This window comes from Oncorhynchus gorbuscha, linkage group LG09, assembly GCF_021184085.1.
Source record: "Oncorhynchus gorbuscha isolate QuinsamMale2020 ecotype Even-year linkage group LG09, OgorEven_v1.0, whole genome shotgun sequence".
In the NCBI taxonomy this organism is placed as follows: domain Eukaryota; kingdom Metazoa; phylum Chordata; class Actinopteri; order Salmoniformes; family Salmonidae; genus Oncorhynchus; species Oncorhynchus gorbuscha.
This window is the reverse complement of record NC_060181.1, coordinates 18810943-18834545: the sequence shown is the minus strand read 5'-3', so window position 1 is coordinate 18834545 and position 23603 is coordinate 18810943. Positions and strand designations below refer to the sequence as shown.

General features: G+C 44.4%; 1 protein-coding gene across 2 annotated transcripts in view; it reads right to left on the bottom strand.

Annotated features, from left to right (window-relative positions):
• The window catches only part of LOC124043243 (calcium-binding mitochondrial carrier protein Aralar2-like), a 141928-nt gene that overhangs the window by 112064 nt on the left and 6261 nt on the right, over window positions 1–23603 (bottom strand). For both annotated transcript variants that reach the window (XM_046361605.1, XM_046361606.1), the window contains exons 4-5: window positions 17991–18106; window positions 15644–15783 (exon numbers count right to left, since the gene is read on the bottom strand). In XM_046361605.1, the coding sequence (XP_046217561.1) occupies window positions 15644–15783; window positions 17991–18106 (256 nt within the window). The remainder of the gene's footprint in view (window positions 1–15643; window positions 15784–17990; window positions 18107–23603) is intronic.

The following is a 23603-nucleotide window of genomic DNA, read 5'->3' as shown; positions in this document are numbered from 1 at the left end:
TAATCGCAGCAAAAGGTGGCGCTACAAAGTATTAACTTAAGGGGGCTGAATAATTTTGCACGCCCAATTTTTCAGTTTTTGATTTGTTAAAAAAGTTTGAAATATCCAATAAATGTCGTTCCACTTCATGATTGTGTCCCACTTGTTGTTGATTCTTCACAAAAAAATACAGTTTTATATCTTTATGTTTGAAGCCTGAAATGTGGCAAAAGGTCGCAAAGTTCAAGGGGGCCGAATACTTTCGCAAGGCACTGTATATATGACAGAATTCACAAAGAGACCATGTTACAGATAGTGTATTGTATTCAAATTGTGCTGTGTTACTGTATTACTATATATTCTGCATACATATCTTACAGTACATTGTGATTTTCAGACTTGCATTTACCTTTACAATAGTTGCTGTATTGTTTTGAATGAGATGCTGTAACAAAAGTAAAGAACAAGTACATATTTACCTGTTTTCCCTACGGAATGTTTGCACAATTGATGACACTGTGGACCTGTTGACATTAGGCTGTACTCTCCGACCAGCCTCTTCCATTGTCAGATCATGGTTTATAACACTGTGGACCTGTTGACATTAGGCTGTACTCTCCGACCAGCCTCTTCCATTGTCAGATCATGGTTTATAACACTGTGGACCTGTTGACATTAGCCTGTACTCTCTGACCAGCCTCTTCCATTGTAACACCATGGTTTATAACACTGTGGACCTGTTGACATTAGGCTGTACTCTCTGACCAGCCTCTTCCATTGAGTCCCTCTTCCACAGGGACTCTTACTCTATGCCTTCTACCTATTTCTCTTTTATGTCTTCCCCTAACACCACCACCACACATTCTTACACATCTTCTTATTTCTCTTCCACGAGCATGTAGCTACTGTTCAGAGTTGTGATGTTCCTCCATGTTCACACATGATAGTGATTGTGCTGTGTGCAAGCTCCATATATATGCTTCCAAACTTGATTGGTTGATTTGTAAGATTGTAATTCCTATTTCATTACTATGTCACCTGGCAGGTAATTTGCCAATTTAGCAGACCTTACAAACATTCCATGTCATTGATATTTATTGAATATACATGTATGTCTGACTGACTTTGATCATTGAATGGATAATTTTGCATGTGATGGTTCACAGTGAAATCATGTTTAGAAGTTGTGGAAGAGTATGACAATTTCACTGAGAATCAACTCATCAGTTTTGATCAGCCATGTGCATGTAGTTATTGTGCAAATTGTAGACAATTGTACTTAATCTTTTGCACGCGTGCCAAAACACGTAATTTGCTTAAATTAATAAGAAATTCAAATCTGGTGTTAACAAGATACTAATTGTTCAGAGATTTGAACTTATTGCTTTGAAAAAATATATTCTCATTTGAGAATTGAGCCAAAGCTATTGAGAAAAACTGTAAATCACATAGGCATTAGGTACCATTTAAATCACACAGAGACAGGCAGAGATAGCCTTTAAATCACACAGAGACAGGCAGAGATAGCCTTTAAATCACACAGAGACAGGCAGAGATAGCCTTTAAATCACACAGAGACAGGCAGAGATAGCCTTTAAATCACACAGAGACAGGCAGAGATTGCCTTTAAATCACACAGAGACAGGCAGAGATAGCCTTTAAATCACACTGAGACAGGCAGAGATAGCCTTTAAATCACACTGAGACAGGCAGAGATAGCCTTTAAATCACAGAGACAGGCAGAGATAGCCTTTAAATCACACAGAGAGACACAAATAGCCTTTAAATCACAAAGAGACACACATACACTACATGACCAAAAGTATGTGGACACATGCTCGCCGAACATCTCATTCCAAAGTCATGGGCATTAATATGGAGTTGGTCCCCACTTTGCTGTTATACCAACCTCCACTCTTCTGAAGACTTTCCACTAGATGTTGGAACATTGCTGCGGGGACTTGCTTCCACTCAGGCACAAGAACATTTGTGAGGTCAGGCACTGATGTTGGGCGATTAGGCCTGGCTCGCAATCAGCGTTCCAATTCGTTCGATGGGGTTGAAGTCAGGGCTCTGTGCAGGCCAATCAAGTTCTTCCACACTGATCTCGACAAACAACTTCTTTATGGAACTTGCTTTATGCACGGGGGCATTATCATGCTGAAACAGGAAAGGGCCTTCCCCAAACTGTTGCCACAAAGTTGGAAGCACAGAATTGTCTACAATGTCATTGTATGCTACAGCGTTAAGATTAGAGGTCGACTGATTAATCGGAATGGCCGATTAATTAGGGCCGATTTCAAGTTTTCATAACAATCGGAAATCTGTATTTTTGGGCACCGATTTGCCAATTAAAAAAATAATTAGAATAATATTTTTATTTTATTTATATACCTTTATTTAACTAGGCAAGTCAGTTAAGAACACCTTCTTATTTTCAATTATGGCCTAGGAACGGTGGGTTAACTGCCTCTTTCAGGGGCAGAACGACAGATTTTCACCTTGTCAGCTCTTGCAACCTTACAATTAACTAGTCCAACGCAATAACAACCTGCCTCTCTCTCGTTGCACTCCACAAGGAGACTGCCTGTTACGCGAATGCAGTAAGCCAAGGTAAGTTACTATCTAGCATTAAATTTATCTTACAAAAAACAATCAATCATAATCACTAGTTAACTACACATGGTTGATGATATTACTAGATATTATCTAGCGTGTCCTGTGTTGCATATAATCTGACTGAGTATACAAGTATCTAAGTTTCTCACTTAGCGGTGGTAGGCAGAAGCAGACGCGTAAACATTCATTCAAACAGCACTTTCGTGCGTTTTGCCAGCAGCTCTTCCTTGTGCGTCAAGCATTGCGCTGTTTATGACTTCAAGCCTATCAACTGCCGAGATGAGGCTGGTGTAGCCGAAGTGAAATGGCTAGCTTGTTAGCGCGCACTAATAGAGTTTCAAACGTCACTCGCTCTGAGCCTTCTAGTAGTTGTTCCCCTTGCTCTGCATGGGTAACGCTGCTTCAATGGTGGCTGTTGTCGTTGTGTTGCTGGTTCGAGCCCAGGGAGGAGCGAGGAGAGGGACGGAAGCTATACTGTTACACTGGCGATACTAAAGTGCCTATAAGAACATCTAATAGTCAAAGGTTACTGAAATACAAATGGTATAGAGGGAAATATTCCTATAATTCCTATAATAACTACAACCTAAAACTTCTTACCTGGGAATATGAAAGACTCATGTTAAAAGGAACCACCAGCTTTCATTATGTTCTGAGCAAGGAACTGAAACGTTAGCTTTCTTACATAGCACATATAGCACTTTTACTTTCTTCTCCAACACTTTGTTTTTGCATTTATTAAACCAAATTGAACATGTTTCATTATTTACTTGAGGCTAAATTGATTTTATTGATGTATTTTATTAAGTTAAAATAAGTGTTAATTCAGTATTGTTGTAATTGTCATTATTACAAATAAAATGGGCCGATTAATCGGTATCGGCTTTTTTGGTCCTCCAATAATCGGCATCAGCGTTGAAAAATCATAATTGGTCGACCTCTAGTTAAGACTTCCCTTCAATGGAACAAAGTGGCCTAACCCGAACCATGAAAAACACACCCCGAGAGCTTCTGGTCAGCGGGGTGGTGGCACCGGGATCCTCATCTCTCCCAAGTGGTCATTCTCTCTTTCTCCCCTTACCCATCTGTCTATCGCCTCCCTTGAATTCCATGCTGTCACAGTTACCAGCCCTTTCAAGCTTAACATCCTTATCATTTATCGCCCTCCAGGTTCCCTCGGAGAGTTCATCAATGAGCTTGATGCCTTGATAAGCTCCTTTCCTGAGGACGGCTCACCTCTCACAGTTCTGGGCGACTTTAACCTCCCCACGTCTACCTTTGACTCATTCCTCTCTGCCTCCTTCTTTACACTCCTCTCCTCTTTTGACCTCACCCTCTCATCTTCCCCCCCTACTCACAAGGCAGGCAATACGCTCGACCTCATCTTTACTAGATGCTGTTCTTCCACTAACCTCATTGCAACTCCCCTCCAAGTCTCCGACCACTACCTTGTATCCTTTTCCCTCTCGCTCTCAGCCAACACTTCCCACACTGCCCCTACTCGGATGGTATCGCGCCGTCCCAACCTTCGCTCTCTCTCCCCCGCTACTCTCTCCTCTTCCATCCTATCATCTCTTCCCTCTGCTCAAACCTTCTCCAACCTATCTCCTGATTCTGCCTCCTCAACCCTCCTCTCCTCCCTTTCTGCATCCTTTGACTCTCTATGTCCCCTATCCTCCAGGCCGGCTCGGTCCTCCCCTCCCGCTCCGTGGCTCAACGACTCATTGCGAGCTCACAGAACAGGGCTCCGGGCAGCCGAGCGGAAATGGAGGAAAACTCGCCTCCCTGCGGACCTGGCATCCTTTCACTCCCTCCTCTCTACATTTTCCTCCTCTGTCTCTGCTGCTAAAGCCACTTTCTACCACTCTAAATTCCAAGCATCTGCCTCTAACCCTAGGAAGCTCTTTGCCACCTTCTCCTCCCTCCTGAATCCTCCTCCCCCGCCCCCCCCCCCCTCCCTCTCTGCAGATGACTTCGTCAACCATTTTGAAAAGAAGGTCTACGACATCCGATCCTCGTTTGCTAAGTCAAACGACACCGCTGGTTCTGCTCACACTGCCCTACCCTGTGCTCTGACCTCTTTCTCCCCTCTCTCTCCAGATGAAATCTCGCGTCCTGTGACGGCCGGCCGCCCAACAACCTGCCCGCTTGACCCTATCACCTCCTCTCTTCTCCAGACCATTTCCGGAGACCTTCTCCCTTACCTCACCTCGCTCATCAACTCATCCCTGACCGCTGGCGACGTCCCTTCCGTCTTCAAGAGAGCGAGAGTTGCACCCCTTCTGAAAAAACCTACACTCGATCCCTCCGATGTCAACAACTACAGACCAGTATCCCTTCTTTCTTTTCTCTCCAAAACTCTTGAACGTGCCGTCCTTGGCCAGCTCTCCCGCTATCTCTCTCAGAATGACCTTCTTGATCCAAATCAGTCAGGTATCAAGACTAGTCATTCAACTGAGACTGCTCTTCTCTGTATCACGGAGGCGCTCCGCACTGCTAAAGATAACTCTCTCTCCTCTGCTCTCATCCTTCTAGACCTATCGGCTGCCTTCGATACTGTGAACCATCAGATCCTCCTCTCCACCCTCTCCGAGTTGGGCATCTCCGGCGCGGCCCACGCTTGGATTGCGTCCTACCTGACAGGTCACTCCTACCAGGTGGCGTGGCGAGAATCTGTCTCCTCACCACGCACTCTCACCACTGGTGTCCCCCAGGGCTCTGTTCTAGGCCCTCTCCTATTCTCGCTATACACCAAGTCACTTGGCTCTGTCATAACCTCACATGGTCTCTCCTATTTACATTTACATTTAAGTCATTTAGCAGACGCTCTTATCCAGAGCGACTTACAAATTGGTAAATGACTATTGTAGTTGGAAATGGCAGATTTGTTATGGAATATCTACATTGGCCGTACAGAGGCCCATTATCAGCAACCATCACTCCCGTATTCCAATGGCACGTTGTGTTAGCTAATCCAAGTTTATCATTTTAAAAGGCTAATTGATCATTAGAAAACCCTTTTGCAATTATGTTAGCACAGCTAAAAACTGTTCTTATGATTATAGAGGCAATAAAACTGTCCTTCTTTAGACTAGTTGAGTATCCAGAGCATCAGCATTTGTGGGTTCGTTTGCAGGCTCAAAATGGCCAGAAACAAAGACCTTTCTTCTGAAACTCATCAGTCTATTCTTGTTCTGAGAAATGAAGGCTATTCCATGCGAGAAATTGCCAAGAAACTGAAGATCTCGTACAACGCTGTGCACTACTCCCTTCACAGAACAGCGCAAATGGTCTCTAACCAGAATAGAAATAGGAGTGGGAGGCCCCGGTGCACAACTGAGCAAAAGGACAAGTACATTAGAGTGTCTAGTTTGACAAACAGACACCTCACAAGTCCTCAACTGGCAGCTTTATTAAATAGTATCCTCAAAACACAAGTCTCAACATCAACAGTGAAGAGGTGACTCTGGGATGTGGCCTTCTAGGCAGAGTTGTGAAGAAAAAGCCAATATTACATTTACATTTAAGTCATTTAGCAGACGCTCTTATCCAGAGCGACTTACAAATTGGTGCATTCACCTTATGACATCCAGTGGAACAGCCACTTTACAATAGTGCATCTAAATATTTTAAGGGGGGAGGGGGTGAGAAGGATTACTTTATCCTATCCTAAGTATTCCTTAAAGAGGTGGGGTTTCAGGTGTCTCCGGAAGGTGGTGATTGACTCCGCTGTCCTGGCGTCGTGAGGGAGTTTGTTCCACCATTGGGGAGCCAGAGCAGCGAACAGTTTTGACTGGGCTGAGCGGGAACTGTACTTCCTCAGTGGTAGGGAGACGAGCAGGCCAGAGGTGGATGAACGCAGTGCCCTTATTTGGGTGTAGGGCCTGATCAGAGCCTGGAGGTACTGAGGTGCCGTTCCCCTCACAGCTCCGTTGGTCTTGTAGCGGATCGAGCTTCAACTGGAAGCCAGTGGAGAGAGCGGAGGAGCGGGTGACGTGAGAGAACTTGGGAAGGTTGAACACTAGACGGGCTGCGGCGTTCTGGATGAGTTGTAGGGGTTTAATGGCACAGGCAGGGAGCCCAGCCAACAGCGAGTTGCAGTAATCCAGACGGGAGATGACAAGTGCCTGGATTAGGACCTGCGCCGCTTCCTGTGTGAGGCAGGGTCGTACTCTGCGGATGTTGTAGAGCATGAACCTACAGGAACGTGCCACCGTCTTGATGTTAGTTGAGAACGACAGGGTGTTGTCCAGGATCACACCAAGGTTCTTAGCGCTCTGGGAGGAGGACACAATGGAGTTGTCAGCCGTGATGGCGAGATCATGGAACGGGCAGTCCTTCCCGGGAGGAAGAGCAGCTCCGTCTTGCCGAAGTTCAGCTTGAGGTGGTGATCCGTCATCCACACTGATATGTCTGCCAGACATGCAGAGATGCGATTCGCCACCTGGTCATCAGAAGGGGGAAAGGAGAAGATTAATTGTGTGTCGTCTGCATAGCAATGATAGGAGAGACCATGTGAGGTTATGACAGAGCCAAGTGACTTGGTGTATAGCGAGAATCTGTCCTATCATTGCTATGCAGACGACACACAATTAATCTTCTCCTTTCCCCCTTCTGATGACCAGGTGGCGAATCGCATCTCTGCATGTCTGGCAGACATATCAGTGTGGATGACGGATCACCACCTCAAGCTGAACCTCGGCAAGACGGAGCTGCTCTTCCTCCCGGGGAAGGACTGCCCGTTCCATGATCTCGCCATCACGGTTGACAACTCCATTGTGTCCTCCTCCCAGAGCGCTAAGAACCTTGGCGTGATCCTGGACAACACCCTGTCGTTCTCAACTAACATCAAGGCGGTGGCCCGTTCCTGTAGGTTCATGCTCTACAACATCCGCAGGGTACGACCCTGCCTCACACAGGAAGCGGCGCAGATCCTAATCCAGGCACTTGTCATCTCCCATTTGGATTACTGCAACTCGCTGTTGGCTGGGCTCCCTGCCTGTGCCATTAAACCCCTACAACTCATCCAGAACGCCGCAGCCCGTCTGGTGTTCAACTTTCCCAAGTTCTCTCACGTCACCCCGCTCCTCCGCTCTCTCCACTGGCTTCCAGTTGAAGCTCGCATCCGCTACAAGACCATGGTGCTTGCCTACGGAGCTGTGAGGGGAACGGCACCTCAGTACCTCCAGGCTCTGATCAGGCCCTACACCCAAACAAGGGCACTGCGTTCATCCACCTCTGGCCTGCTCGCCTCCCTACCACTGAGGAAGTACAGTTCCCGCTCAGCCCAGTCAAAACTGTTCGCTGCTCTGGCCCCCCAATGGTGGAACAAACTCCCTCACGACGCCAGGACAGCGGAGTCAATCACCACCTTCCGGAGACACCTGAAACCCCACCTCTTTAAGGAATACCTAGGATAGGATAAAGTAATCCTTCTCACCCCCCCTTAAAAGATTTAGATGCACTATTGTAAAGTGGCTGTTCCACTGGATGTCATAAGGTGAATGCACCAATTTGTAAGTCGCTCTGGATAAGAGCGTCTGCTAAATGACTTAAATGTAAATGTAAATGTAAATGTAAAAACAGCCACAGAACATTATTCCTCTTCCACCAAACTTTACAGTTGGCACTATGCACTGGGACAGGAAGCTTTCTCCTGGCATCCACCAAACCCATATTTGTCTGTCAGCCTGCCAGATGGTGAAGCGTGATTCATCACTCCAGAGAACACGTTTCCACTGCTCCAGAGTCCAATGCCGGCGAGCTTTACACCACGCCAGCCAAAGCTTGGCATTGTGCATGGTGATATTAGGCTTGCGTGCGGCTGCTCGGCCATGAAAATCAATTTTATGAAGCTCCTGAGGAACATCCATTGTGCTGACGTTGCTTCCAGGGGTAGTTTAAAACTTGGTAGGGAGTGCTGCAACCAAGGACAGACGGCTTCAGCAGTCAGGGGCCCTGTTCTGTGAGCTTGTGTGGTCTACCACTTCGAGACTAAGCCTTTCTTGCTCCGAGACTTTTCCACTTTACTATAACAGCACTTACAGTTGACCAGGGCAGCTCTAGCAGGGCAAACTGGCTTGTTGGAAAGGTGCCATCTTATGACAGTGCCATGTTGAAAGTAGAGGTCGACCGATTAAACGGAATGGCCGATTAATTAGGGCCGATTTCAAGTTTTCATGACAGTCTGAAATCGGTATTTTTGGGCACCGATTCTCCTCTCTCCCCTGTCCTGTCCTCTCTCCCTTTCCTTTCCTTTCCTTTCCTCTCCTCTCCTCTCCTCTCCTCTCTCCTTTCCTTTCCTCTCTTCTCTTCTCTTCTCTTCTCTCCTCTCCTCTCCTCTCCTCTCCTCTCCCCTCTCCTTTCCTCTCCTCTCTCCTTTCCTCTCTCCCCTCACCTTTCCTCTCTTCTCTCCTCTCCTCTCCTCTCCTCTCCTCTCCTCTCCTCTCCTCTCCTCTCCTCTCCTCTCCTCTCCTCTCCTCTCCTCTCCTCTCCTCTCTCCTTTCCTTTCCTCTCCTCTCTCCTTTCCTCTCTACTCTCCTCTCTCCTCCCCTCTCCTCTCTCCTCTCCTCTCCTCAATCTGCTGCTGTGGGGTGACTCTTGTGTTTCTCTCACCAGCCCAAATCCCCCATTAAGGCACTCCAGGGGATACACACACACAAACTGACTGGCTAATCACCTAAGTGGTCACTATTTCACAACACACACACATACACACATGGCACGGCAGCTTCCTCCTCTGTGGTCCACAGAGACAACAGACAGGCTCATGGGAAGACTCCTGTGGGGCTTTGAAATTAAAAGCCATTATCACTACCTGTGACCACACGTCTGGTGAGACACACTGTAAACAAACCTCAAACACAATACCGCTTCGTCATGGCTCATACTACAAATACCAAAATTCAAACAACTGTAAAACTACAATACACATATGCTACTTACTGACTTTATTTGAGTCAATTAGAGATATTATTGAATAATACATTCATATGGATTTTGGGACTTCCTCTCTACCATTCTTTATCATAAGAATAGCCTGCAACACAATATTCAAAAAGTACTGCACTTCAAAATCTGTTAGCATGTATTCCTGCGTCTAAGTGTTTGTGACTGACATTTAGAGGCTGATAACATAACAGGCCTCCGGCTACACTCACCAACCCCAGAGAACACTCTCAGGAGATTGACACCTACAAAAAGCTTAATAGAAAGGGGGAGAATTGCTATTGACATTTCTCCCAAAAGAGGTGTGATCCGCAAAACAGGTTTCTGTGAGAGCAGGGTGTCAATAACACTTTCTGCATATGAGCTCGTCAGCTACCTACCGCCATTTAACGATCAATTAGGAAAATCATCATTAGGGGTGGTTATACTAAATGTACTGAGGAGGTCCAAAATGGAAGCCACCCAAAGGAACATATTGCAAATAAACATAAATAACTTGTGAAAGAGACATTTTCATAATCAGATTTTTTTTAAACATTCTGATGAATAGGTTCAAATTGGGGGTGGGGGGGACTACCACAGAGAAAAACATCACATGAAAAGAGAGCTGGAGCAGTATAGTCAATAGAAGAGAAGGGTGGGAAAAATATCCCTGCGCTACAGAGACTGGAGCAAGACAACACTAAGCAGAGTTAGGAGCTGTCTGCCACAACCACATGGAACAACAGAACAATTGCGGCCCAGAATGTAGCAGTTTACGGGTTTAGCCACTTTTAGCCTGTTAAAACGTAACTTATTACAACTGTGAGTGTTTTAGAGACATGGTTTTGATTTCATGAGGAGAGATGTACGACCAATACCCAGACTACCACGGCATTTACATTCACTTCAATTGTCTCTGGATTGGATGGAATAAAAAACATTTGACGAGCCACCTCTGTTTTGGGTTTCAATACGAGAGGCGTTGGCGTCTTTCCCGCTGTTTAAGATCTTTAAATAATGGAATACCTGCAGGAGAAATAGATTCCCTCAAACTGTTTCCTCTGGTTCCGAGCGTTGAAATTACCATTGAAAACACAACCCAAATCGTGGACTGTAGCTTTAAAAAGCTCAGACATAACATAACAAAGCCACTTTAATGCCCTCCATCCATGTTCAGTGTGCCAGCCAGCACATCTGACATAGCTATTGGCTACCATGTGCCACCTCTACGCATGGCATACATCACCAAACCACGCTATGTACACAACAATGTGAAGTCACTCAGCCCTTGGTTGGCATCCACGACACAAGAGGGTAAAAATAATGTCAGCATCCCAAATCACACTCTATGCCCTAAATAGATGCACATCAAGTAATTCTGGAGAATCTCTGGCTTCCACAGTGACAGTAATTGGCGAGAGAGCCCTTGTGAGAAATTTGCAGTGCGAACGTTTTCCGGGATAATCCCATCTTGTTTGCATCTGGCCCGTCATCATTATGGATGAATACAACACACATGTAAACACAAAGTATAAGGATGAGAAACCCCATAGAGAAAACCACTGAAAACTAACCTCATTATTTACAGTGCGTGTTGTATGAGAAGCATATTACATTTTCCGGTGATTAACTGTGAGATACATTACTTCAATCTGTATTATCTTTACCATTCACAACACAAATAGGAACATACTTTATAGTCTTTTCAAATAGCAGTGTTGTCAAATAATTGAGGAATATGAATAATAGTTTGTTAAAGTCTTAAAGATCTTCACTCAGGTCTCAGTGGGTTCATAACAGCACTGTTCTCCTCTACTACCAAGAACACACTTCAATCACAAGCCCTGAATTAAATAAATTGACTAAATGAAGTGAGTGAAATAGGAAATGTGTATTTCATAGTTGAGCTATGAGCATTACTGCTGTACTCCTGGTATGAAGTATTGGAAACCAGTGGAGTGGAACTGGGCAAGCCATGAATGCAAAATACATTCTCTACTCTAACTGGCTGCACCTCACACAGACACACGCACATTAACACACACACACAGACACACGCACATTAACACACGCTCACACACACACACCCACCCACCCACCCACACACACACACACACACACACACACACACACACACACACACACACACACACACACACACACACACACACACACACACACACACACACACACACACACACACACACACACACACACACACACACACACACACACACACACACTTACACAATATCAGTGTGTTCTTCACAGTGTGTAGCCCATCTGGTCCAAGTTAAGTGTAACATAGAAAGCTCATTCAGATATAGTGAGTGTAGATGAAAACTTGGCACGGCCGACCCCCCACTCTCCCTCTCCTCCACTCGCCCTCTCCCCTGATTTCACGTCTAGACATCATATTGGAAAATGGCTCGCACACCACAAATACAGAAGGAATGCGGCAGCAGCACAGATTATACTACAGAGGAGAAAATGTACCCTGTTTTGGATAGAAGGGTATACAGTGGGGAGAACAAGTATTTGATACACTGTTGATTTTGCAGGTTGTCCTACTTACAAAGCATATAGAGGTCTGTAATTTTTATCGTAGGTACACTTCAACTGTGAGAGACGGAATCTAAAACAAAAATCCAGAAAATCCCATTGTATGATTTTTAAGTAATTAATTTACATTTTATTGCATGACATAAGTATTTGATACATCAGAAAAGCATAACTTAATATTTGGTACAGAAACCTTTGTTTGCAATTACAGACATCATACGTTTCCTGTAGTTCTTGACCAGGTTTGCACACACTGCCGCAGGGATTTTGGCCCACTCCTCCATACAGACCTTCTCCAGATCCTTCAGGTTTCAGGGCTGTTGCTGGGCAATGCGGACTTTCAGCTCCCTGCAAAAATGTTCTAGGGACCTTGCGTGCGCTGCAGGATTTTTATTTATTTTTTATTTTACCCCTTGTTCTCCCCAATTTCGTGGTATCCAATTGTTGTAGTAGCTCCTATCTTGTCTCATCGCTACAACTCCCGTACGGGCTCGGGAGAGACAAAGGTTGAAAGTCATGCGTCCTCCGATACACAACCCAACCAAGCCGCACTGCTTCTTAACACAGTGCGCATCCAACCCGTAAGCCAGCCGCACCAATGCGCCGGAGGAAACACTGTGCACCTGGCCACCTTGGCTAGCGCACACTGCGCCCAGCCCGCCGCAGGAGTCGCTGGTGCACGATGAGACAAGGACACCCCTACTGACCAAGCCCTCCCTAACCCAATTGTGTGTTGCCCCACGGACCTCCCGGTCACGGCCGGTTACGACAGAGCCTGGGCGCGAACCCAGGGACTCTGATGGCACAGCTGGCGCTGCAGTACAGCGCCCTTAACCACTGCGCCACCCGGGAGGCCTCGCTGCAAGATTTTAATCCATGACGGTGTAGTGTGTTACTAATGGTTTTCTTTGAGACTGTGGTCCCAGCTCTCTTCAAGTCATTGACCAGGTTCTGCTGTGTAGTTCTGGGCTGATCCCTCACCTTCCTCATGATCATTGATGCCCCACGAGGTGAGATCTTGCATGGAGTCCCAGATCGAGGGTGATTGACCGTCATCTTGAACTTCTTCCGTTTTCTAATAATTGCGCCAACAGTTGTTGCCTTCTCACCAAGCTGCTTGCCTATTGTCCTGTAGCCCATCCCAGCCTTGTGCAGGTCTACAATTTTAACCCTGATGTCCTTACACAGCTCTCTGGTCTTGGCCATTGTGGAGAGGTTGGAGTCTGTTTGATTGAGTGTGTGGACAGGTGTCTTTTATACAGGTACCGAGTTCAAACAGGTGTAGTTAATACAGGTAATGAGTGGAGAACAGGAGGAATTCTTAAAGAAAAACTAACAGGTCGGTGAGAGACGGAATTCTTACTGGTTGGTGATCAAATACTTATGTCATGCAATAAAATGCAAATGAATTACTTAAAAATCATACAATGTGATTTTCTGAATTTAGTTTTAGATTCCGTCTCTCACAGTTGAAGTGTACCTATGATAAAAACGACAGACCTCTACATGCTTTGTAAGTAGGAAAACCTGCAAAATCGGCCGTGTATCAAATACTTGTTCTCCCCACTGTAGGTGGAGTAGGTCTATGTTGGTGGTTACGTCACTTAACTGTAATGGAAAACTAATTCCAGCATGTTCTAAAATATACCCTCAGTGTTTCATTGATGACTAATCAGGTTAATATGGCTGGCTGTGTTGGGGAAACAGGACCAAGTAGAATCAGTTTAATATGGCTGGCTGTGTTGGGGAAACAGAATCAAGTAGAATCAGTTTAATATGGCTGGCTGTGTTGGGGAAACAGAATCAAGTAGAATCACTTTAATATGGCAAGCTGTGTTGGGGAAACAGGACCAAGTAGAATCAGTTTAATATGGCAAGCTGTGTTGGGGAAACAGGACCAAGTAGAATCAGGTTAATATGCTGTTTTGGGGAAACAGGTCCAAGTAGAATCAGGTTAATATGCTGTTTTGGGGAAACAGGACCAAGTAGAATCAGGTTAATATGCTGTTTTGGGGAAACAGGACCAAGTAGAATCAGGTTAATATGCTGTTTTGGGGAAACAGGACCAAGAAGAGGAACCTGAGAATGTGTATCAAGCCAAGGCTGAATACAGACACACACACATCGTGGGCATCACACACACTGAATACAGACACGCACACATCATGGGTATCACACACACTGAATACAGACACACATACCATCGGCATCACACACAATCTGGATACAAACACACACCATCGGCATCACACACAGTCTGAATACAGACACACACGCCATCGGCATCACACACAGCCTGAATACAGACACACGCCATCGGCATCACACACAGCCTGAATACAGACACACACACCATCGGCATCACACACAGCCTGAATACAGACACACGCCATCGGCATCACACACAGCCTGAATACAGACACACACGCCATCGGCATCACACACAGCCTGAATACAGACACACGCCATCGGCATCACACACAGCCTGAATACAGACACACACACCATCGGCATCACACACAGCCTGAATACAGACACACACACCATCGGCATCACACACAGCCTGAATACAGACACACACGCCATCGGCATCACACACAGCCTGAATATAGACACACGCCATCGGCATCACACACAGCCTGAATACAGACACACACCATCGGCATCACACACAGCCTGAATACAGACACACACACCATCGGCATCACACACAGCCTGAATACAGACACACGCCATCGGCATCACACACAGCCTGAATACAGACACACACACCATCGGCATCACACACAGCCTGAATACAGACACACACACCATCGGCATCACACACAGCCTGAATACAGACACACACACCATCGGCATCACACACAGTCTGAATACAGACACACACACCACCAGCATCACACACAGCCTGAATACAGACACACACACCATCAGCATCACACACAGTCTGAATACAGACACACACACCATCAGCATCACACACAGCCTGAATACAGACACACACACCATCAGCATCACACACAGTCTGAATACAGACAAACGCCATCGGCATCACACACAGCCTGAATACAGACACACACACCATCAGCATCACACACAGTCTGAATACAGACACACACACCATCAGCATCACACACAGTCTGAATACAGACAAGGAGGTTATAGTAAAGGTCAAACACGAAAACTGATGTGGTTTCATTGACTTTGTCAGAAGAACATTCCATACAATAATTAACATACAGGGTCTGAAGGCAAAATGAAAAAGACTTGACAGACAGATAGACAAAGTCGGACACGAATGGAGAGGATGAAATTGAGAGCGAGATAGAAACATTGACAGAGAGATAACGAGGGAGACGCATATTTAAACGGACATCTGACTGACAGAGACACATTGACGTGGACAAAGAATTTGCTCAGACAGAAAGAGAGAGAGGGAGAGAGAGAGAGAAAAAGAGAGAGTAAAAAATAGAGAGAGATTTGCGAAAGAGAAAGAAAGAAAGATAGAGACAGTCTATGTGACTGCAAGGTGATATAGAGAATTTTAACCCACCAGGAGGAACTGGGTGAACTCTCCATAGCTGAGGTGCTTGGTCCTCTCCATGCCGAAGTGCAGCCGCATGAACTCAGAGTCCCAGTTAAAGGGGATGTGCTGATGGTTTGTGGTTTGGCTGAAGACCTGCTTCACGTCCTCTGAGGAGAGACGAGACGAGCACCTTTAATGAAATCAGTCCCCTTTTCATTCAGACAATGTTTACAGACTACTGTAGATGGCTGGTTAGCTGTAGCATTGCGTCACAAGACTTGGTTACTTGCAGACATGGTGGACATTGTTGTGTATTATGTCAAAAGGTATTATTTTGTATCAAGTCATTGAAATGATCATTGACCAGGTTTTAAGAGATTTCATATTAGAAAAGTATGTGTTAATAACGATGAAAGTTATAGGTTCCTGAAGCCACAGGGCTCAACAACGATGATGGATTGACATCTGATGGAAGCATTAGACAGTACTGTAGGCATACTGTAGCTATAAAATATGTGAAGCTATGTGATTACACACTTTTTAAATTCTGTATCAGTCTCAGCCAATAGAGGTAATGTAGGTGGGAGACATTGAACACCAGCCCAAATGATTACACCCTTATCAGAGAAACCCAAACAAACAGAGCCAGAGGAACCTGCTCCTTATTACGCCACGAAACCAGAAACATGTTTCAAACCTGCTAGTATGTATCAGTGTAACTAAGAGGGGAATAAATCACTTAAAGAGAAATGAGAGAGGGATTTGGGCCGCACACTAGAAATATGGAGTGTGATTTTCTCCCCAGTCAGGGCCTACCTTTTGGAACAAGACAGCTCCAGCAGGTTTTACACTTTAATGAGGCAATAAAAATGCTGCATTTACTCAACAGTGTAACACTGCAGTGCCATTCCCCATTCCAGACCTGCCGTTTATATTATCAGCCTTTATGGACCTGTCAACACCCAGGCAACCTTTTATCCTCTTTTTTTATCTCTTTGGCTGCAGTACAATCCCGTTTTAACATGCATTCATGTCACGGTTTGTGGAACTTTATTCCAACAAATTATGGATGTATTTTTATGAAACACTAAGAAATAACAGTGTATTCATCCCTTCATGTAGAAATATATGTTTTTCCGTGTTCACTTAATATAAATTACACAGGTTACTAACAAACAAGAAAAGAGAGTACAAAAATGTTCTGAAAAGAAATAAGAAATCAGAACAAGCCATTGATGTTGAAAAACAAACTGTCTTTAATGCAGCTAAGCCGCAGCAATGAATGCTTTTAATAAGTTATAAAGGAGCGACTTGTTATAGTGGTTGAGATGGAGAAGGCCATTTCATCTAATGAAAAAGCAAAGAGAAAATGATGGAATGGATCACAATAAAGTGACTTTGACAAGACCATAATCTCAGACACAGGTTAAAATGGTAGCAGAACATGAGGTACAGACAGCAGTGTATGGGCATGTGAAATATTTGACTTCTTATTGCATCTCCTAGCGTAGCCACAGTAGCATGCAGGTAGGCTATATTCATTAACCTTTCAGAAGGCAGAAAAACAACAGACCTTTCAATTACTAAACCAGATACACCAAGCCACAGATAAATAGTCTAATTGAGCTTTTAAAATATGAAAATTAACATATGTGCATATATAATGAACCACAATGATCTTACTCCCTGCCGACAAGCAACAATTAGAATGGAATTTAGTTTCTCTCTGTTTGTGCCCAAGATATGTGTGCTGCATTTCAAATCAGTCCTAATGTGCTAATGTGGCACACCTACAGAAGGCAAAATTAGAGTTGTTTAAATCAATTAGGGAAATGTGAAATGAGCAACACGTACAAATGTCTCCTCTTCTAACCTCTGGGCTCGGAGGCTTCTGGGTAATGGTGCCAATCACATACACACTCCCCTCCTCTCCGACAGACATGTCTTCTCCCCCTCCACCCCTCCACCCTTCCAAAACCAATATCTGTCATCCTGTCATCTCCATAGGGGTGCTTACACTGTCACCTTCATAGGGGCTAAGGTTACTGTCATTGACTCTGATGGTTATGTGTGACAATATAATTCTTTGTCATTTTGAGAGAGTAAAACATATTTTATTATCAACTTCTTCCAAAATAACAAAATGTCCAATGAAATTTACTTTCAGTAAATAAAAGACCTCACAGTGTACTAAGAATTCTTCCTTCACTTACATATTAAAAGCCTAGCTATAAGTGTAAACACTTTGTACTTCAACGGTCACCTGCATATCACAGGTCTCACAGGTCTCTCATATGTCACAAATCATACCAGGGGATTAGAGGGTTAGAGCTAAAATAGAGCTGTCAATCAAACCAGAGGGAAGGTTACGTACCGTAGGTGGCTGCTCCTTTGCCAGTCTTGTCAAACAGCAGGAAGGCGACCATGTAGAGAGCATCTGGAGCACACAGGACCGACTCAAAAGCCACAAACTCCTGGAAGGAGATCAACCTGAAGGAGAGAGAGAGAGAGAGAATTAGAGGGAGAGAGAGCGAGAGAGAGAGAGAGAGAGAGAGAGAGAGAGAGAGAGAGAGAGAGAATTAGGGGGGAGAGAGAGAGAGAGAGAATTAGAGGGAGAGAGAGAGAGAGAGAGAGAGAGAGAGAGAGAGAGAGAGAGAGAGAGAGAGAGAGAGAGAGAGAGAGAGAGAGAGAGAATTAGAGGAAGAGAGAGAGAGAGAGAGAGAATTAGAGGGGAGAGAGAGAGAGAGAGAGAGAGAGAGAGAGAGAGAGAGAGAGAGAGAGAGAGAGAGAGAGAGAGAGAGAGAATTAGAGGGAGAGAGAGAGAGAGAGAGAGAGAGAGAGAGAGAGAGAGAGAGAGAGAGAGAATTAGAGGGAGAGAGAGCGAGAGAGAGAGACTGTTGTGTTGATGGTATCCTCAATGAAATGATAAAGTATACAGACCACAAATTCCAATCTGCTATACGTAAACTCTTTAACATCATCTTCAGCTCTGGCATCTTCGACAATATTTGGAACCAAGGAATAATCACCCCAATTCACAAAAGTGGAGACGAATTTGACCCCAATAACTACCATAGGATATGGGTCGACCGCAACCTTGGGAAAATCCTCTGCATTATCATTAATAGCAGACTTGTACATTTCTTCAGTGAAAACAATGTACTGAGCAAATGTCAAATAGGCTTTTTACCAGATTACCGTACGATAGACCACGTGTTCACCCTGCACACAATAATTGACAAACAAACAAACAAAACAAAGGCAAAGTCTTCTCATGCTTTGTTGAATTCAAAAAACCTTTGACTCAATTTGGCATGAGGGTCTGCTATACAAATTGATGGAATGTGGTGTTGGGGGTAAAACATACGATATTATAAAATCCATGTACACAAACAACAACTGTGTGGTTAAAATTGGCAAAAAACAGGGATGCAGCTTAAGCCCCACTCTCTTCAATTTAGATATCAACGAATTGGCAAGGGCACTAGCACAGCCTCCAGCACCTGCCTCGCCCTACTAGAATCTGAAGTCAAATGTCAACTGTTTGCTGATGATCTGGTGTTTCTGTCCCCAACCAAGGAAGGCCTACAGCAGCACCTAGATCTTCTGCACAGATCCTGTCAGTCCTGGGTCCTGACACTAAATCTCAGTAAGACAAAAAAGGTCCAGTTCCCAGGACCACGAATACAAATTCCATCTAGACACCGTTGACCTATTGCACACAAAAAGCTATGCATACCTCGGCCTAAACATCAGCGCCACAGGTAACTTCCACAAAGCTATGCATACCTCGGCCTAAACACCAGCGCCACAGGTAACTTCCACAAAGCTATGCATACCTCGGCCTAAACACCAGCGCCACTGGTAACTTCCACAAAGCTATGCATACCTCGGCCTAAACATCAGCGCCACTGGTAACTTCCACAAAGCTATGCATACTTCGGCCTAAACATCAGCGCCACTGGTAACTTCCACAAAGCTATGCATACCTCGGCATAAACATCAGCGCCACTGGTAACTTCCACAAAGCTATGCATACCTCGGCCTAAACATCAGCGCCACTGGTAACTTCCACAAAGCTATGCATACCTCGGCCTAAACATCAGCGCCACTGGTAACTTCCACAAAGCTATGCATACCTCGGCCTAAACACCAGCTCCACTGGTAACTTCCACAAAGCTATGAACGATCTGAGAGACAAGGCAAGGGCCTTCTATGCCATCAAAAGGAACAGAAAATTCGACATAACAATTAGGATATGGATAAAAATACTTGTATAGTTATAGAACTCATTGCCCTACATGTTTGTGGGGTCTGGGGTCTGCTCACCAACCAAGAATTCACAAAATGGGACAAACACCAAATTCAGACTCTGCATGCAGAATTCTGCAAAAATATCCTCAGTGTTCAACGTAAAACACCAAATAATGCATGCAGAACGGAATTAGGCTCTCTAATTATCAAAATCCAGAAAAGAGCCAATAAATTCTACAACCACCTAAAAGGAAGTGATTCCCAAACCTTCCATAACAAAGCCCTAACCTACAGAGAAATTAACCTGGAGAAGAGACCCCTAAGCAAACTGATCCTGGGACTCTGTTCAAAAACACAAACAGACCCCCCAGGACAGCAACACAACCAAATCATGAGAAAACAAAAAGATAATTACTTGATACATTGGAAAGAATTAACAAAGAAACTGAGCAAACTAGAATGCTATTTGGCCCTAAACAGAGACTACACGGTGGCAGAATATCTGACCACCGTAACTAACCCAAACTTAAGGAAAGCTTTGATTATGTACAGACTCAGTGAGCATAGCCTTGCTATTGAGAAAGGCCACCGTAGGCAGACCTGGCTCTCAAGAGAAGACAGGCTATGTGCACACTGCCCACAAAATGAGGTGGAAACTGAGCTACACTTCCTAACCTCCTGCCAAATGTATGACCATATCAGCAACACATATTTCCCTCAGATTACACAGATCCACAAAGAATTTGAAAGCAAACCCAATTTTGATAAACTCTCATACCTACTGGGTGAAATACCACAGTGTGCCATCACAGCAGCAAGATGTGTGACCTGTTGCCACAACAAAAGGGCAACCAGTGAAGAACAAACACCATTGTAAATACAACCCATTCTTATGTTTATTTATTTTACCTTTTGTACTTTAACTATTTGCACATTGTTACAACACTGTATATAGACATAATATGACACTTGAAATGTCTTAATTATTTTGGAACTTCTGTGAGTGTAATGTTTACTGTACATTTTTATTGTTTATTTCACTTTTGTTAATTATCTACTTCACTCGCTTTGGCAATGTTAACATATGCTTACCATGAATTGAGAGAGAGAGAGAGAGAGAGAGAGAGAGAGAGAGAGAGAGAGAGAGAGAGAGAGAGAGAGAGAGAGAGAGAGAGAGAGAGAGAGAGAGAGAGAGAGAGAGAGAGAGAGAGAGAAGTGAGACAAATAAAAAGAAAGTTGAATGTGAGGCTATCTGGTAAAAGTATACTCAGATAATGTCATGTTCCACAATGAGAGAGCAGAGAAGGACTATCAGCATCACTAGAACACATTTTACAGCACTTGTTGTGCAATCATTTAGAGCAGAACTATAGAACACAAGTTTCAACTTATACAACACTGGATGACAAAACCAATTTACAGAACAGCTGATCAATCTATGAAAATCTTGATAAAGGTAGGCTACTTCTCAGCTGAGTGAAATGTCAAACTTAATGAGAATGATTTCATGTCAGTGTTGTGTCTGAGTTGACTGCTATAACGTTGACTGGCAACTTTACACATGTAAAAATGATTTCATATGAAGTTACACATTTCCCCCTCTGCCATGTTAAACAGGTGTATATCTGTATACAGTGGGGACAACAAGTATTTGATACACTGCCGATTTTGCAGGTTTTCCCACTTACAAAGCATGTAGAGGTCTGTAATTTTTATCATAGGTACACTTCAACTGTGAGAGACGGAATCTAAAACAAAAATCCAGAAAATCACATTGTATGATTTTTAAGTAATTCATTTGCATTTTATTGCATGACATAAGTATTTGATCACCTACCAACCAGTAAGAATTCTGTCTCTCACAGACCTGTTAGTTTTTCTTTAAGAATCCCTCTGGGGATTCTCTGGGATGGGCTACAGGACAATAGGCAAGCAGCTTGGTGAGAAGGCAACAACTGTTGGCGCAATTATTAGACAACGGAAGAAGTTCAAGATGACGGTCAATCACCCTCGGTCTGGGGCTCCATGCAAGATCTCACCTCGTGGAGCATCAATGATCATGAGGGAGGTGAGGGATCAGCCCAGAACTACACGGCAGGACCTGGTCAATGACCTGAAGAGAGCTGGGACCACAGTCTTAAAGAGAACCATTAGTAACACACTCCGCCGTCATGGATTAATATCCTGCAGCGCACACAAGGTCCCCCTGCTCAAGCCAGCACATGTCCAGGCCCGTCTGAATGACCATCTGGATGATCCAGAGGAGGAATGGGAGAAGGTCATGTGATCTGATGAGACAAAAATAGAGCTTTTTGGTCTAAACTCCACTCGCCGTGTTTGGAGGAAGAAGAAGGATGAGTACAACCCCAAGAACACCATCCCAAACGTAAAGCACGGAGGTGGAAACATTCTTTGGGGATGCTTTTCTGCAAAGGGGACAGGATGACTGCACCGTATTGAGGGGAGGATGGATGGGGCCATGTATCGCGAGATCTTGGCCAACAACCTCCTTCCCACAGTAAGAGCATTGAAGATGGGTCGTGGCTGGGTCTTCCAGCATGACAACGACCCGAAACACACAGCCAGGGCACCTAAGGAGTGGCTCCGTAAGAAGCATCTCAAGGTCCTGGAATGGCCTAGCCAGTCTATCAGACCTGAACCCAATAGAAAATCTTTGCAGGGAGCTGAAAGTCCGCATTGCCCAGCAACAGCCCTGAAACCTGAAGGATCTGGAGAAGGTCTGTATGGAGGAGTGGGCCAAAATCCCTGCGGCAGTGTGTGCAAACCTGGTCAAGAACTACAGGAAATGTATGATGTCTGTAATTGTAAACAAAGGTTTCTGTACCAAATATTAAGTTATGCTTTTCTGATGTATCAAATACTTATGTCATGCAATAAAATGCAAATTAATTACTTAAAAATCATACAATGGGATTTTCTGGATTTTTGTTTTAGATTCCGTCTCTCACAGTTGAAGTGTACCTATGATAAACATTACAGACCTCTACATGCTTTGTAAGTAGGAAAACTGGCAGAATAGGCAGTGTATCAAATACTTGTTCTCCCAACTGTATATCTTTCTATCTCTCTATATTTATATATCTTTCTTGCAGTCTTTCTCTCTCTCTCTATCTTTCTATCTATCTCTCTCTATATATTTTCTGTCTCTCTCTCTCTCTCTCTGGATGTGTAGTCTGCAGCATGTATGTGTCACTAATATCGTTGTATTTCACTTCTTTATGATATTACTACAAATGGCCATACATCATCTACAAAAACAGGACAAAGATACCAACAGGGTCATTTGAACTCCCATGGGAGCCCCTGGGGACAACGGCGCAATCTAGTCTTAATTCATGCGCGGTTCAAAGTTGCCTGAAGTCCATTATGAATTTCACAAATGGATACAATAATTATGCGGGGTCAGTTCTAATGAGCAATCCCCTGAGCACACATCTCTAATCTATTTCAATTTCCAGGGGAGAGATGATTACATTTTCCTGGCAACTCTAATTAATTTTGTTACTGATGAAATTCAAAGAGGGATTAATTGGGAATCTGTAGGCTTGTAGGTATGCTCTGCTCTGTCTGCCTTGCGGTGTAGAAAAATCGGAAAAGTAATTGTTTTATTGACTTAGCAAGCTGGCTGTTTTCAAACAGGGGCCTGCTGGTGGGATTTGGGTGGAGGTGCACAAAAGTGCCCTGCTACAAGCTAATATGGGTACAGCTCTTG